Source organism: Stegostoma tigrinum, chromosome 19, assembly GCF_030684315.1.
Source record: "Stegostoma tigrinum isolate sSteTig4 chromosome 19, sSteTig4.hap1, whole genome shotgun sequence".
In the NCBI taxonomy this organism is placed as follows: domain Eukaryota; kingdom Metazoa; phylum Chordata; class Chondrichthyes; order Orectolobiformes; family Stegostomatidae; genus Stegostoma; species Stegostoma tigrinum.
In genome coordinates this window covers 32,976,172-32,993,467 of record NC_081372.1, presented here as the reverse complement: position 1 = coordinate 32,993,467, position 17,296 = coordinate 32,976,172, and the positions used below count along the sequence as shown (strand labels likewise).

General features: G+C 39.2%; 1 protein-coding gene across 3 annotated transcripts in view; it reads right to left on the bottom strand.

The window, feature by feature from the left end:
* prex1 (phosphatidylinositol-3,4,5-trisphosphate-dependent Rac exchange factor 1) overlaps positions 1 to 17,296 on the bottom strand; it is a 288,042-nt gene that overhangs the window by 110,165 nt on the left and 160,581 nt on the right. For all 3 annotated transcript variants that reach the window (XM_059652808.1, XM_048549909.2, XM_048549911.2), the window contains 4 exons: positions 10,796 to 10,957; positions 8,287 to 8,420; positions 6,813 to 6,928; positions 4,651 to 4,800 (listed from right to left, as the gene is read on the bottom strand). In XM_059652808.1, coding sequence (XP_059508791.1) covers positions 4,651 to 4,800; positions 6,813 to 6,928; positions 8,287 to 8,420; positions 10,796 to 10,957 — 562 coding nt within the window. The remainder of the gene's footprint in view (positions 1 to 4,650; positions 4,801 to 6,812; positions 6,929 to 8,286; positions 8,421 to 10,795; positions 10,958 to 17,296) is intronic.

Sequence of the window (17,296 nt, the reverse complement as noted above, 5' to 3'; positions counted from 1 at the left end):
TTAGAAAAAGTAATGAAGAGGATTAAAAACAAAGTTGCTGGAAAAACTCAGCAGGTCTGGCAGCATCTGTGGAGGAAAAAACAGAGTTATCGTTTCGGGTCCGTGCCCCTTCCTCAGACACGAAACGTTAACTCTGTTTTCTCCGCCACAGATGCTGCCAGAACTGCTGAGCTTTTCCAGCAACTTTGTTTTTGTTCCTGAAATTTACAGCATCCGCAGTTTTTTTGGTTCTTAATGAAGAGGATTGATGAGGGCAGAACAATGGATGTGATTGATATGGACTTCAGTAAGTTGTTCGATAAGGTTACTCATGGTAGGCAAAGTTACATCACATGGAATACAGGGAGAACTAGCTGCTTAGGTACAGAACTGGCTCAAAGGTAGAAGACAAAAGGTGCTGGTGGTGGAGGGTTGCTTTTCAGACTGGAGGCCTGCAACTAGCAGTATGCTACAAGAATCAGTGCTGGGTCCACTGCTTTTTGTCATTTTATACAAATGATTTGGATGTGAACATAGGAGGTATGGTTAGTAAGTTTGCAGATGACACTGAAACTGGAGGTGTAATGGAAAGCAAAGAAGATTACAACAACACAGTTCTGAGGAAGGGTCACTGGACCTGAAACGTTAACTCCGTTTCTTCCTTCACAAATGCTGCCAGACCTGCTGAGCTTTTCCAGCAACTTTGTTTTAGTTTCTGACTTACAGAATCTGCAGTACTTTAGGTTTTTTTTTAAGCAGAGTACCTTAGAGTACAACGGCATCTTAATCAGATGAAGTTTGATTTGGATAAATGCGAGGTGCTGCATTTTGAAAAAGCAAGTCTCGGTATGATTTATGCACTTCATGGTAAGGTCCTGGGGAGTGTTGCTAAACAAAGAGACCTTGTACTGCTGGTTCTTATTTCCTTGAAAGTGGAGTCGCAGGTGGATAGGATAGTGAAGGCAGCATTTGGTACTCTTGCCTTTATTGGTCAGCGCACTCAGTATAGGAGTTGGGAGGACATGTTGCGGTTGTACAGGACATTGATTCAGCCACTGTTGGAATACTGCATATTATTCTGGTCTCCCTCCTATACCAGGGATGTTGTGGAACTAGAAAAGGTTCAGAAAAGACTTAAGGATGTTGCCAGGGTTGGGGGCTTGAGCTATAGGAAGAGGCTGAATGGGCTGGGGCTATTTCCCGGGAGCGTTGCAGGCTGAGGGGTAACCTTATAGAGTTTTATAAAATCATGACAAGCATGGGTAGGTTAAATAGACAAGGTCTTTTCTCCAGGAAGGGAAGTCCAAAACTAGAGGGCATAGGTTTAAGGTGAGAGGGGAAAGGTACGAAAGGGACCTAAGGGGCACCATTTTCGCACAGAGGATGGCACGTATGGAAAGAGCTGTCAGAAGAAGTGATGGAGACCGGTACAATTAAAACATTTAAGAGGCATTCAGTTGTGTATATGAACAGGAAGGGTTTAGAGGGATATAGGCCAAATACTGGCAACTGGGAATAGATTTATACAGGATATCTGGTTGGCATAGACAAGTTGGATTGAAGGGACTATTTCAGTGCTCTATATCTCTATGATAGTATGTGTCTAGGTACAAAAATTATATGGTATAATAATGGAGAATTCTAATTATCCATACATAAACTAGGAAAACCTGTTGTGTAAAGGGATCTGAGGGGTAAAAGTTCCTACGTTTAGGAAAAATTTCAACAGCAGTATGTTTCCATTCAAACAAAATAAAGAGGATTTCTAGGCCTGATTCTTGAGAATGAAATGCTACATGGGCTACTTGGGCAAGTAGCATCAGTAGAGAATTTAAGAGTCTAATGATCAGTGTATCAAGAACTATTAATGGATGAAGAACAGAGTACAATATGCAGTAAATGTAATGAACAAATAAGAAGAATGCATTTGAGATGAATAAACCGGAGCTAAAGATTGGCAAGAGAATCAATAGTTGGACAATGTGCAAGAAAAGGTACTTCAGGAGAGTCAAGATTTGGCAAATAAAGCCAGATTTCCTTGGATGACAAAAAGATGAAAATTAAAATGAAAAACCATAAGTGCGTTTACGGAATACATCAAAATAGTTCTAATGATGAAATGCAAATCAGACTGTATACAGAAGGCACAGACGGGAGGTGAAAAAGTAAAGTGAAGCAAAGACGGAGTATGAAAAAAGGGTGGCAGCCAATGTAAAAGGGGATCCCAAAGTCAATAAACAGTAGAAGGGTGGAAGAGAAGCAAAATAATTAATAAGAAAGCAGGACTTGCACCTGGACGAACAGAGCATAGCTGAGGGATGAAAGTCATACTTTCCATTTGGCTTCCATAAAAAAGATGATGCTACCTAAGCCATGAAGAAGGGGAAATAATTTAAACACTAGAGGGATTAAAGTTGACATAAAGGATTAAATGGATAAGACTGAAAGAGATGCTGAGGGAAGTGAGAGTGGATCCCATAGGATTAAATAATTGCAAACATTACACACATGTTTGAAACAATTTGTGCAGTGATAAGTTCAGAAACTATCAGCTTGTCAGTTTAACCTCAATTAAAAGCAAACTACTGCGGATAGTGGAAATCTGAAATCAAAACAAAGTATTGCAAAAATGCAGTAGGTCTGCCAACATGGAGTTACTATTTTGAGTCTTTGGCTTTGGAAGTTATTTGTTAATTCTTTACAGAACATGGGCTTCATTGGTTGAGCCAGCATTTATTGACCATCTGTTGCTTTTGAAAGTGCAGTTCTAAGCTGCCGTCTTGAATCACTGTACTCGACTGGATGTAGATCGACCCACAATACTGCTAGGGAAGGAGTTCCAGGAATTTGATTCAACAACACTAAAGGAATGATGCAATGTTTCAAAATCAGGATGGCAAGTGGCTTGGAGGGGATCTTGCAGGTTATGGCATTCCCCCTTATCTGCTGCCCTTCTTCTTTGAGAGAGCGGTGGTCATGGGTCTGAAAAGGTACTGTCTAAGGAGCCTTAATGAATTTTTCAGTGCATCTTGTAGATGGTGTATATTGCTGCTACAGATCAAATTTAATAATCACTTGGGAAAAAATGGCTAAGTTAAGAAATTCAGGCTTGTTTTCTTTAAGGAAAAATCATGTCTTACCAAACTTAAGAATTTTTTGAAGAGCTGGCAGAGAACTGATGAAGGCAAGGCAAATGATGTGGTTAACATAGCCACCTAAACGGTGTTTGATACAGTGCCATAAAACAGACTTGTAAGGAATGTTACACAGAGAATTCAAAAGGTGCAGTAGCAACATGGTTACAGAATTGTTTGAGTGATTGAAAACAGCGTAATGGTTGATAGGTATTATTTAGGCTGGAGGAGGGTTGTCGTGAAACTAGTCAGGGTTCAGTGTTAGAACCTTTTAGTTTCCTGCACGATATTAATAAACCAGAACTCTCTGTACAGGGTGATTAATATGTTTGGACGATGCACAATCGTAAGGAGGATAGTGCAGAACTTCAAAAGGTCAGAAAAGAAGTGAAGGTATGTGTGGACAGGTGTCCAACTAAGTTCAATGCAGAGAAATGTGAAGTGATTCATATTGATAGGAAGGATATGAAGATAGAATTTAAATAATCTCCAAAGGCTGTGCAGAAACTGAGGGACCTTGGCGCATTTGTGAGTGCCTTTGAAATGACAGGATAGGTAAAGCAAACAGTATCCAAGACTTTATTACTGGGGCAGAGAGTACAAGAACAAAGAAGTTTTGTTGTACTTGTTTAACACACTTCTTCAACTGGAGTATGATGCCGAGTTGTGTGAACCACCATTTACAAAGGACGTGAAGGTATCAAAGAGTGCAGAAAAGATTCACAAGAATGAAGTTCCTCGGCCTTGGAACAGTTTTGAAAACAGATTGGAGAATTTGAGGCCTTTTACCATTGGGAAAGACGGCCAAAAAGGATTTTATAGAGATATTCTAAATTCAAGACTGGCAGCATATTTTCAAAGCAAGAGGAGAGAGATTTAAAAGAAACATAGGACACAGGGCAATTGTTTTTTACACTCAGAGGGTGGTTCACAAATGAAATGAACTTCCTGAGGAAGTAGTGGATGTGGGCACAGTTTCAGTGTTTAAAATACACTTTGATAAGTACACTTGGATAAATAGGAAAAGGTTTGGAGGGATACGGGCCAGGAGCCAGCAGGTGGGACTTGGGTAGTTTGGGATTATGTTCGGCATGGACTGTTTGAACCAAAGGGTCTGTCTCCATGTTGTATGAGTCTATGAGTCTGTAAAAGAGTAGATAGGGAAACACTTTTCCAAACTCATGACAGATTCTAAAATAAAAGTGCAGGTTCAATTAAAGCATTCAAAAGGGAATCAGATGCTTAATGAGAGAAGGAAAATTGTACTGGCTTTCACAAGCAAAGCAGCTAAACGGCATTAAGTGAGTTGCTCATTTGGAGAGATGGCACCGACATGATGGGCCAAATAGCCTCTTTCTGCACTATAACAATTCTGCAAACTTTTAAACAAGTATGTTGAAAACATTGGCTGAATAGGAAAGAAAATAATGAGTTATGTATGCCATCTATCAATAAATCACAAATGATTCATTAAATGGGACAAGGTTGATGATACAGCTATTATGTAAAACCTTAATGATAATTAGAAATTACTCACTCTCCCTCTGTTCTCGCTCCTTTAGAATTGCATCCAACCATTTCTGTTTTTCTTCAGCAGTTTTGGCCATTAAGACAAACCACTTATTTTTAGCTGTATTGTGAATCTTCCAACCATTTGTCACAGTATAGCCATTGCTATGGTAATCAGCTGCAAACAGACAGGCAGAGCTAGTTAGGGAACACAAGAATATAAACATGAAACGTAATTTTCCTCAACACAAGTAGACACTTTGAGCAGGGACTCGACTGCCAATGGCCAACTTGCTTGCAATCATGCAATGGGCAAACTTTTTTTTGCCGGTGATAACAGAAGACACCATAAAGATTCATTCATTTCTGAGCAAAGAAATATTGATAATGTAGAATTAAAAGTTACAATTTCTGCTATGAGTATCGGTTAAGAGTCAACAATACCAAGGACATGAAGTTTATTTACTGGCAGAACCATACCATCAAGTACCAATCTCAAGCCCACGTTAGCTCCTCAAGAAGAGTTTACCAGTATTGGCAGCAAATGATACACTTTTACCTCTCTTCTATCCCTAACCTACACTCTCAAACCAACAGAAACAATTTCTCCATGGTCAGAAACTAAGACAAATCGAAATCCCACCCCATGGTGGCTGATATGCTGCTGGAATAGCAAAGTATAATCTTTATTCTCTTCGATTATAAGCAGCTTCCATGTAGCTTCTGGTTTAACATGTTCTACCATCAAAAGCATTCTAAATTATCTTGCAACTTAATCAAGTAATTTTTAAACAGATAAGCTGAATTCAAGAAAGAAAGAAAAAGCGAAGGAACGCGACCATAAATTCAACATATTACCCAAAGTCAAAACAGTTATCAGCTCTTAAGCAAGGTAAATCTTGAACCCCAAATGCAGTAAAATGACCAGCATCCGATCAATTTTGAATGTGTACTTTCACTGTCAATGTTCAAATGACACTTTAGGATGAATACTCAAATGTCCAAATCACAAAGGGAAAATGGACAATCCACAAAAAAGAAGGGCAGCTCAGGGCAATAAATGTTTTTCATCTAAGTCTTATGCTGCCAAGCTCTAAATTTGTTGTTTGTCTTGCTCACAGCTACTGAGCAAAGAAGTAAGCCTGAGATAATAGATCTAACATTTGTGAGAGAAACAGAAGATTTGCAATTCTTTATATTGATATAGGAGATTATAACAGAATTATCAGAAAAACAGTCTCCTCTTGACATGGATCTCAGAAATTCATTCCTGCTCAAATTTTTCAAGACCCTGGCAACTAATAAATCAATTAATATCTTATCCAAGATGCAATGTAACCATTTGCTCCCTTGACCACATTACTTCTCCAAATTTGCATCAGTTTAGCAGTTAGGTTATCTCCAATAACAAGCAATTGAGCCACAACATTAATTTGCTTCATTAACTATACAAGTTCCAAGAACTTAAATTCAGCAAAATAACTCCAAGTTAAACTTTGTAATTTGTTACATTTGATTATAGTTTCAATTGTTTGATCACCTTTCTACTCTAATTAGGAACAGCTGAGATTTGATTTAGAAAAACAAACAAACCTTTAATTAGCCAACAAGTAATAACTAAAATGGATTAGAGAAACAATGGACTACATCTTAAAGTAAAAGGATGCAATACTAATGGTGAGCACTACCATACAAGAAGAAATGGCCTGAAGTTAATTATTTATTTAAATGGTACTTGATTCATCTTCAATATAACTTAACTGAAGGAATGCTAGCTAGAAAAGCTAACATAGCATGTAAAATTAATTATTCAGTCACAAAGTCTACTTCCCCAGCTCCTAACTTGAAGATGGAAATGAATATGAAGACCAAGACTCCAGATAACTCCCAGACTCTCATCCCCAATTCCCAGCTAAACAAATACTGAGAAGTGATACTATATTTAAGGCTGTTGTACCAACAGTAGTCTCAAGCCCTTGAAGGATGTGCACGTGTCAGCATCAACTAATGACAGAACTGAACAGAAATGAAACATTCTCTAGTGAAATCATCTGCTACTTAGGTTATTTCTTAAAGATCTATATGGGGAAGATACCAATGGACAAAAATCTAATGAACAGTATTCCAACAAACAATCATCCCCACCTTCAATATGGGAAAAATAGAATAAAACATAAGCAGGTAAAGTACCTGTTCCATCTTCAACATTCTCCACTTCCATTACCTCGGTGTTGATTCTTCCACGGAAAATGTATTGGGCACCATTTATAGACTTGGTGCGCTTGGTTGACTTTTTACTAGCAACCCTAAAGAGAGGTGAAACACGCATTTCTATTAGAGCACATTTTTTCGTGAAACATCAGGCTTCTAAATAAACCAAAGATCACCTTAACTCAAATGATTATAATAGCACGGATGTCCTCTCCAGAGAGTAATTAAGGAGAGCTCTTGAAAGTAAGATACATACTTAACTTGGGAAATGAAAATATTAAGGGACATGGAGATAAGATGGACAAGACAGAACTGCCTTAGGAGTTTAAGTAGGCCAAATTTCCCACTTCTGTCCTTATGTTCCAAATTTTTGTCAACTTTAGAACAAATTAAGCAACTTAAATGAATACTTTTAAACTATGTAAAAGGAAAATTCAAAGTCCAAATTACTAGTAATATACTAGTTAGTAGTACCACAACACCTTGCTTAGTTTTGAACTGATGAGTCAATAATCCAACCCTTAGCTCCATTTAGTCAATCAAACTCAGCTGAAATATTTATGATAAAAAATTTCTAACAGAACAGCCTTTCCAGCAACTACACTTCAAGAATTTAACAGAAGAAAGAAATTCGTCCCAATCACCCACTCCTAAATATGCTGTTCACATATTTGACATACTTCCAATTCACATTTACAGTAATTCAACAGTTATAATGTGATTGCTAGTTTTATACTTGACCTGTGGCTAAATTAACATTTTAAAATCTTTCAAAGAGCAAGTTCATCTCATTTATATTTGATTTCACAACAATTCCTTTGCATATTAAGAAAGGTATATTCATCAGGTTGCTGCAGGCAAAGTATTAATACATTATAAAAAGGTATACAAAGCAACAATAAAAAGTATTTGAAAGAGCAAAGTGAACCAAAGTTCATTCATACACAGAAGGAACAGCTGATCTTGAACAGATTTAGAACAACTGCCACATCAGCATTACAGAAGTGTAGGAAAGTCATTATTTCTCATTTCCTAACCCTTTCTGCAAAGGCTTGAAATCAGTTTCCATCCTTAGGTATGATTCACTTCAATTTCATTAAGGAGAAAAGCACAAGACTGCTTTTCGTCGATGAGTTTACCAGCTTTCAACATGTACTTCATGGACATTGAGGCCATAGTTAACCAGATTCATTTCTCCTTGAAATAAGCATTTCCAGATTGGAAAGTCATATAAAAATATATTCTGCTGAGAACAGGGCAAGATCACTCAGTCTGGCAACCATAGTTCACCAAATATTGTCCTTCCAAGAAGCTGGTGTATGCTCGAAGTTGTGATGCCCAGAAAAAATGGTGGAGTTTGCAAATATTTAACTCTAACCAAATTAGTTGAGGCTGAAAGTGAGCAACTGCAATTCTTTTTTCTGCCTTTTAATTGATCCAAGACATGACATACCTAGATTTCCTTTTGCAGTATACCAGCAAGTTATCAAACAAAAAGAACACTCGTTCCTGAATATTTCCAGCTGAGATCTTTAACAAAGGTCCTTGCTGAAGCAACTCAGTGCATATATCTGTCAAATTTGAACCCTGGCAAAATAAAAATATTGAACACATTCAGTATTAAGCACAGTTGTATGTTAGTTCATTTTACAAACTCAAAGTAGTTAACAATGTAACATACAACAACATAGCTGCAAGTTAAATTGTCTATTTATTGAGTACATTTTTCTTTCTTGTATTAGTACCCACTCAAAATATCTTTGCGCAGTACATGAGGAAGTACACAGATGAATGTTCTCAAACACGCAACAGCTGAATGCAACTTGCCTGTGTATATTTAGAACATAGGAAAGAAAGTGACAAAGTTGCAAGATTTGTTGAAAAAAGCCTCAATTTTCCCCAATTAAAACTTTCAATCAGTATGATTAACTGCACAATGAAATATCCTGAAATACCTTTAACGTAAATGAGGATAAACAGAAAATTCAGACTACATTGCAGACCATAGAAGTAAAAAGGAATCAGGACCACAGTCCAAACTGCACACAGTCATTAGGCACGAAAGCCATTGGCATGAATCTATATTGTACACTGCAACAAATAATTAGTCGTATTAGTCATAAATGTATGAAAACTTGACCTGTCAGTAGCATAACTTCGACAAAAATTTGCTCTATCAGTGGATATCTATCCTCTATCTATAAAATACAACATTAGCCTATTAACTTTACAGAAGGTCCAAAAAGGTAAGTTCATCTAAACTTCTCTTCTCCATATCCTAAAATTCAGATCTTGTTTCTCATATCCCTCCACAGTCTCGCCCTTTATGTCTCCAACCTCCCTTAGGCTCACATGCTTCCAAAATCTCTGAATTCTCCAAGTCTGGCCTCTTCTGCAATCAAAATTATTATTCGGCCATCATTGGCAAACATGCCTTCAACTACTTTGTTTGGTATACATCTGTGATGCATGTTGATGGCCTTCATAAATGCAAGCAGATTTTATTGCCTTGACCAATTTCTACATATCAAACCAATTTAAAATTGTTTTAAGACAGTTCTTGAAGTTTACCAAATAAAAACTGAAAAGACTGTGGATGCTGTAAATCAAAGACAAAAATAGAAATTGCTGGACAAACTTAGCAGATCTGGCAGCATCTGCAGACAGAAATCAGAGTTAATGTTTCAGGTCGGGTGACCCCTTCCTCAGAAGTTACCACTTTGACTGAGCTTTTGGTCATTTATCTAATTTCTTATCAACTTGCTATCAGTGCTGATGTGTTAATGCTTCTGCTATTTATGAAGGCCATCCCGTGGAGGGATCTGAAAAACAGGTTCTGAATTCTAAAATTAGCTTCTAATTTCCAAATTGGAACATCTTATCATCTTAAAGACATGACATAAACTCAAGTTGTTGCACATGCAATTTAATCTTTGGTTGATGAAAACTAGGGCATCCTGATTTTCAGAATTTTTCTTTTTTTTAAGCTGTTCTACTGTTTCTTTTTAAAAACATGGACTTAACATGTCTTGATTTTTACATTAGAACAGTCGTTAAATTATTCAAGGTGGTAGAAGAGGAGACAAGAGCATTCAGTCCACCACCTCAACTATGCGACAATGCAGCATGGCATTTTTAGGGCATGAGGGTGGCAAATAAAAATCTATGTTTATGGACATGAACAAACCTAAAAGAATCATATTCTCATACTAACATGATAGAATAAAGCACTAAACAAGTCTGGTTTGCCTCAAAATGTTTGGCAGAACATTTTGCTGTTCAGCATTCAATCAAGACCACAGAAGTGGCACTTCTTTCAATCAGAAAATTACATAATCTTTGCAGCTGCTGCTAATGCAACAAACTCGCTGCAACAGCAATAGTCTTCACCTCTGTAACAAGAGATATTCAAAGCAGAATAAAGATTGCATTTGGATTGAATCACATATAGAAATGACAAATATTACATCACAGCATTTAAAATAAAAATTAAGATTAATAAGACTCATTTGGTCATCGTGCAATGCTGTATCTAGGATGGACGGTGTTAATGTCAGGGTCCATAGTAGTATACACCTAGAACAATGTCATTTTGCCCAACAAAGTTTTAATTGGCAAGAGAGGTATATGAATATATCCCATACAAGGTTTTACATTAAGGTAATATGAAGTCTGGTATTTTTTCAGTGAAACAGCACGAGTTGAATTTACAAGATTTCCACCAGAAAGAGTCATGAAAGAAAGAAACTTGTGTCAAACTAGTTTAGAATTTTAAATGAATGCACTGTGAAGAATCATATCTAATAGGGGATAAAGTAGTCAACTGCACCAGGAAATTGTTTCTTTTGATAGGTTCAGAATTAAAAATATACTTCTTCCATTAAATTAGAAGAATGGCTTCAAAAATTTCAAACAAAATAAGTAATAAATGCTTGCCATTTCACCAGTCTTTTTAATCATACCTCCCATCCTTCAATCGATGACTGTAAATGTTCCAAAGCTTCCAGTTTCTCCATTTGCCTCTTGGTTTCATTAATATTAGTGCACACGGCTTTCATTGCTTGCAAAGCTTTTTCCACTGCTGAGTTATCACTGTGCCTTTTGGGTGTCCGTTTTAGCAACTCCTGCAAGAAATGGAGAACTGAAACTCAAACTTCACTGTCACCTCAGAAACCAAAGTACTTGAAACATTGTACTTAAAACTGGATTCAACTGTCAATACTACCTGTCCAGTACACGTGATAAATACCTTCTAAATATTTTTTCTTGAAATTAAAATTACACTTCACAAGTTCTATGGCATTGATCAAGGAGTTTCTTTCTTAAAAGGAATGTCTTGAGAAGTAAATGCTTCTCTCCATTCAATTCAACGATCCATTCCCTCGGGCTTACATGAGCAAATGTGAAATATGAAATGCAATAGTTTAATACATTTCCAAGATCTAGTTGGTGATCTTGTACCGATAGGCAACTGGTTGAAGGACAAGACAACTCCAGGTCTGGGCTTGAGTGATAATGGGAACTGCAGATGCTGGAGAATCCAAGACAATAAAATGTGAGGCTGGATGAACACAGCAGGATCTCTGATGAAGGGTGTAGGCCCGAAACGTCAGCTTTTGTGCTCCTGAGATGCTGCTGGGCCTGCTGTGTTCATCCAGCCTCACATTTTATTGTCCAGGTCTGGGCTTCACCTGTTGTAGATACTTTCCCACTTTGATGCCGTTTTCTCCATTACTCAATAGCCTGTTACAGTTGGTACAGTGGCCAGAATTGCACGTAATCATCTTCATGTAGCCTTAGATTTAGCCATTTCCCCTTACGACCTCACAGATATGTCATTGCAAACTTAACGTTGCTTTATTTTTCCCACAGCCCCAGCTTCAAAAATTATTAATGCCTCCAACACTACTTCACCCATGGACTTATCTGCTAAAAGTGGATTTTTCCTTCAGTTAGAAAATATTGACGCATACACAATAATGTCCACATTATATTACAAAACAAGTGTTCTAAGGAGGACTAACAACGTAACAATATTTCTCTCTATTTGGTCAGTGAAGCATCTGCATGTTTCATAAAATATTTGCAGGACAGGTTTCAGGCACAAAATTTTATCTTCAAGTACTCATCAGTAGCCAGAAAGGAAAGAAAATCTATTGCTTCCAAAATACTAACAGAGCTTGTGAATGTACTGCAGTTATGTCTATGGTCAACAGGCCAAGCATGCATCCCGAATTTGAGAGGGCCTGACAAAGTCACAACTTCCACCAAAACAGTGGGGTGAAGGAGGAAAGGAAACAAAGAAGGGTGGGCAGGGAAGCTTGTTTGTGAAAATTTCAGGGAATCTAAACATTGGAAGCTTTTACATAATCATATTTTGGACACAAAACATGTAAATGATAGAGTATATTTTATTACATTCTGCATTGCAAGATGCTTTCTGCAAAAGAACATTTTCAAAAATAATACTCAGCTGAAGTACAGGTCAATATTACATGAAGCTCAGGTCATTCTTTACGAAATGGTAACAACAACACTTGGGACAGGCTGGAACAGTGGATTGCATGCAAGTCTGACAGAGGGCTGGGAGCACAGCTACTTTCAAGCAGCAACAGGTTATCCCAAAAGAACTTGCATGATTCTACAACCCTGCTGAAATTGCTCTTGAGATCACCACAGGCAGTAATAACATACAAGTGAAAGAGAAAGTAAATTTAAAGTGCTACTAAAATGGCCCTCCCGCATTAAAAACACTGCCCCAAATACATTTTTCATGTTATATCCAGGGAATAGTTTGATCTTGGATCATCAGGCTAAATTGATGATGGCAGATTCTTTGCTTGCGAAGATCAGTTGGGAAGAGATTCGTCAACGATTTTGGGCACAGCCGTTGATGGCTGTAGAGTCCTATCCTGGACCTGCAGATCCTGGGGCAGTGCGGACAGGGGAATGCTCCAGACAGCGGGGCTTGAGATGAGGGCTCCTTCCTGCGTTTCTGTCTGTCTTCTGCAGTTGCTCTCCTCGAACATTCGAACTGCTCCGTCGCCGTCGTAGTTTTCTTCCGCCATGCGTCCCTGTCAGAGGCCAGCTTTTGCCATTGAGGCGATGCCAGCCTGAGACAGCTGTTGCTTCAGTTGGTCCTTGTAGCACTTGCGCAGGGCACTGTGGTTTCTTTTGCCGTCGCAGAGTTCCCTGAAGAACACTGTCTTGGGTATTCTGGTGTTGTCCATCCGCGATACGTGACCCGACCATCGAAGTCACTTCAGGAGAAGGGCCGCTTCGATACTGGGGAGCCCTGCCTTTTTCAGCACTTCGTTGTTAGAGACGTGGTCCTGCCAGGTGATGCCCAATATAGAGCGCAGGCAACGTTGGTGGAATCGTTCCAGCAGCCGCATCTGTTTCCAATACAGAACCCAGGCCTCGGACCCATAGAACAGCGTGGTGATGATCGCGGCCTTGTAAACTTGGATTTTCGTCGACATGCTTATCGAGTGGTTTCCCCATTCATGCTTCCACAGTCGCCTGAAGGCGCTACTTGCTTTCGCAAGGCGATTGTCGACGTCTCCTGTGACTGTAGCATCATTGGAGATTATGTTTCCCAGGTACGTGAAGCATTCGACCGTGTTGAGGGGGTGGCCGTCAATCGAGATTCGAGGTGGGTTATATGTGCTGCATGGTGGCTTGTGGTACAGGATCTCCATCTTCTTCAGACTAATCATTAGCCTGAAAGCCTTTGCAGCTTCGGAGAAGTCTGTCACTGTAGTCTGTAGCGCATCTTCTGTGTGTGTGAGTATGGCGCAGTCATCCGCATACAGCAGCTCCATGATGGCCTCCCGTGTTGTCTTCGTGCGAGCGAAGAAGCGGTGCAGATTGAAGATATTGCCGTCCGGGCGGAAGCAAACGTAGATGCTGTTCGTGATGCCCTCCTTCGCTTCCTGCAGCATCATGTTAAAGAACTTGGCGAAAAGCGTTGGTGGCAAGATGCAGCCCTGCTTCACGCCATTGCTGATGGGGAACTGGTGTGATAGGTCACCGTTGTATTTCACCTTGCCACTCTGAGCTTCATGAAGTTGCTGTAGGATGGTTAAGAACTTAGGAGGGCATCCGAGCTTCCCCAGGATTTTCCATAGGCCGTCGCAGCTGACAGTATCGAAGGCTTTGGTGAGGTCAATGAATGCCACGAACAGTCCAACGTTCTGCTCACGGCATTTCTCCTGAAGTTGGCGTAGTGCGAAGATCATGTCGGATGTGCCTCTGTTCGTTCTAAAACCACATTGACTTTCTGTCAGGTTGTCCTCCGCAATGGTGGGGATCAGTCTGTCCAAGAGGATTCTGGAGAGAATCTTCCCGGCCATAGACAGCAGAGTGACATCTGTGTAGTTCGTACAGTGCGATTTCTCACCCTTGTTCTTATACAGGGAGACTATCACAGAGTCACGTAGATCAGCTGGCACCTCACCTTGTTCCCAACAGAGTGCAAATAGGTCGGTGAGTTCGTTCAGTTTGATCTCGGATCATGAGGTTAAATTAGTGGATTAACAACAGCATTGGCACATGGAAGTTTCTCATGAGCTGCATCAAAGACAATAGTAAGAAAACAATACTATGTAAGGAATCAAATTTACAATGTTTCAGGTGGGGATAGCTCAAGGTTTGAGGGAGACTTGTAACAGTTCTGCCTCTCCTCAGAAACACCACCAAGTTGCAAACCGTTTTGATGCAGGAACATTCTCTGGTCTGTCAAAAAGTTAGGTAATCTATCATTCTGTAGGGCCAGTCAAAGAATCCTGACGAATGGTCACTGGACCCAAAACATTGACTCTGCTTTTTCTCCACAGATACCGACAAATATGCTAATATTCTACAGAAATTTCTGTTTAAGAACTGCCAACAGAATTTGCTATTAAAGTATTTCAAGATCTGTAGACTTGAAAATTGTTTCAGTGATGAAATACGCAAGTGCTGTTCCTGCACTGCCTTGTTTTGGGAAATGCAGTTGGAAATTAAATAAAGTAAGTGCCACGTAATAATTGGTGACTCTATGTCATGAAATCCGGCATAAGTGCAATGTGGATTACCAAATTCAACTGCAAAATAAGAACTCCAGAAGTTATTACGTCTGTGCAATGCCACTAATAATAAGTCTAAAGATGTAAAGTGCACCAAAGTCTACAAACCTGCAGCACCAACAAACCCTCCCTTTTTGCTTTTTTTTAAATATACATTGCATCTAGAAATTTCTGACTGTACACAATGGAATGTATAAATACTTGTAAAATAAAACATTCAGTTTAACATATTGGACCTCAATTGCTGATGCACCGGAATATTTTGGTCTAAGTGGCCAGCAAACGCAAACTCCTTCAGATTAATACAAATCATCTGTCTCTTCTGCTTACTTCAAAAATCCTATGTGCACATTGGACTTCAGTTCCCTAAACAATGTTGTTATGTTTAATAAAACAGAGTCAAACCTCAAATATTTGCACTTAAATATGTTGTTCTGCTTCTGCTCAACGAGAAAGTTTAAGCCTCAAAAAGGAACAATGATTTATGTTCTTGTTTTTCAATTGACCATTATCGGAGAATCATTTGTGTTATGCTAACCCTATTTCAGGTGCATTCTACACAAAACACAGTGAGGCCTATATTCCCAAGGGAAATAGTTTTTAAGTTTGACCAACGAAAGAAGGCGGGTTAAAAAAATAAGTAGTTCAGGATCCATCAAGTACATCGAGGTTCAAGCGTGGATGCAATTGGAGCAGCATGGTGGCTCAGCAGTTAGCACTGCTGCCTCACAGCGCCAGGCACCCAAATTCAATTCCACCTTCGGCTGACTGTCTGTGTGGAATTTACACATTCTCCCTGTATCTGAGATAGTAGGAACAGCAGACGCTGGAGACTCTGAGATAACAGGGTGTAGGGCTTGATGAACACAGCAGGCCAAGCAGCATCAGAGGAGCAGGAAAGCTGACATTTCAGAAGCATGGTCTAGGCCCAAAACATCAGCGTTCCAGCTCCCTGTATCTGCGTGGGTTTCCTCTGGGTGCTCCGATTTCCTCCCACAGTCCAAAGTTGTGCAGGTTAGGTGGATTGGCCATGCTAAATTGCCCATAGTGTTCAGACATATCTAGGTTAGGTGGATTAGCCGTGGGAAATGCAGGGTTTCAGGGCTATGGTACAGGGTGAATCTGAGTGGAATGTTCTTCGGAGTGTCGGTGTGAACTTGTTGGGCTGAATGGCATATTTCCACACTCTAGGGGTTCTATGCAAAGCCTAAAGATAAACATTTATGAACACAAGACCTTAAAGTGCAGAAGCAGAATCAGCTATTCAATGAGATAGTAGATGATCTGATAACTCCACTCTCCTGCCTTTGCCCTATATTGATGATTCCCTTACTAACTAAAAATCTATTTCAGCCTTGAATGCACTAACAAGCCAGTCTCAACAGTCCCATGCAGGATAGAATTCCATAGTTTCACTACCCTCTGAGTGATGAAATTCCCTCTCATCTCTGACTTAAGTGTCCAACCCTTTATTCTGAGATTATGTCCTCTTGTCCTCGGATAATAAGAGAGGGCAATCTGATTTTTCAGCAGTCTTTCTTCAAAACGATTAAACCTGTTTTTTCATGATTCTTTATTGTACGCTTTCAATGAATTCATTCACCAGTTGCCACCTAAAACACCACAGAAAACATTTGGCTCCTTACTATCAGATCTACAGTATATAATGCTCAACATATCACATGAATCACGCTGCAATGAGTAAAGGAACCAAAAACATTAAGCTGCTTGGAAGTCAAATTTGAAACCAAAAGTATTCAAGGTTACCAAAATCCAATCAGTCTGTTATTTGTAAGGAACACTCTGACTGGGCCAGTTTATCACTGCCATTCCTGTCATTTTGAATAAACATGGTTCAAGTACACACAAAAAGGCAACATGAAAGAGGGAACATTTTCATCAATTTTCAACACTAATCTGTGATCTGAAGTGCAAACAAGGGAATTAGATTTGCCTGGCGTTAACTTCTTTGCTAGGGGTTGCAACACCAAATTAAATCAAAGACAAAAGTGTCAACAGTATAAACACATGCTCTCAACACAGCTCAATATTAAAGGAAGTCCCTCAACTCAACACGAGCAAAAATAGTGCACATTACTTAAATCCTTACATCAGTCATACAAACTCACTAATGAATAAGACTTCAAGCTTGTGTACCGAATTGATCTTTTCTGGAAGTCCAACAAGGCAAGACATCCAATCACTGTACACTGCCTTAAGTGCACTAACACTCCAAAATAACACTTCATTCTCCATAGTGAAAATTCATCTATTAACATTTCTAAACATCAGCTACTGTACATCATTCATCAAATGGTTTCAACCACAGGGAGAAATCAATTGTTCTACTGTGGTGAAAAGCTATCATTATTGGCAAGAAAACACTTAGGATCT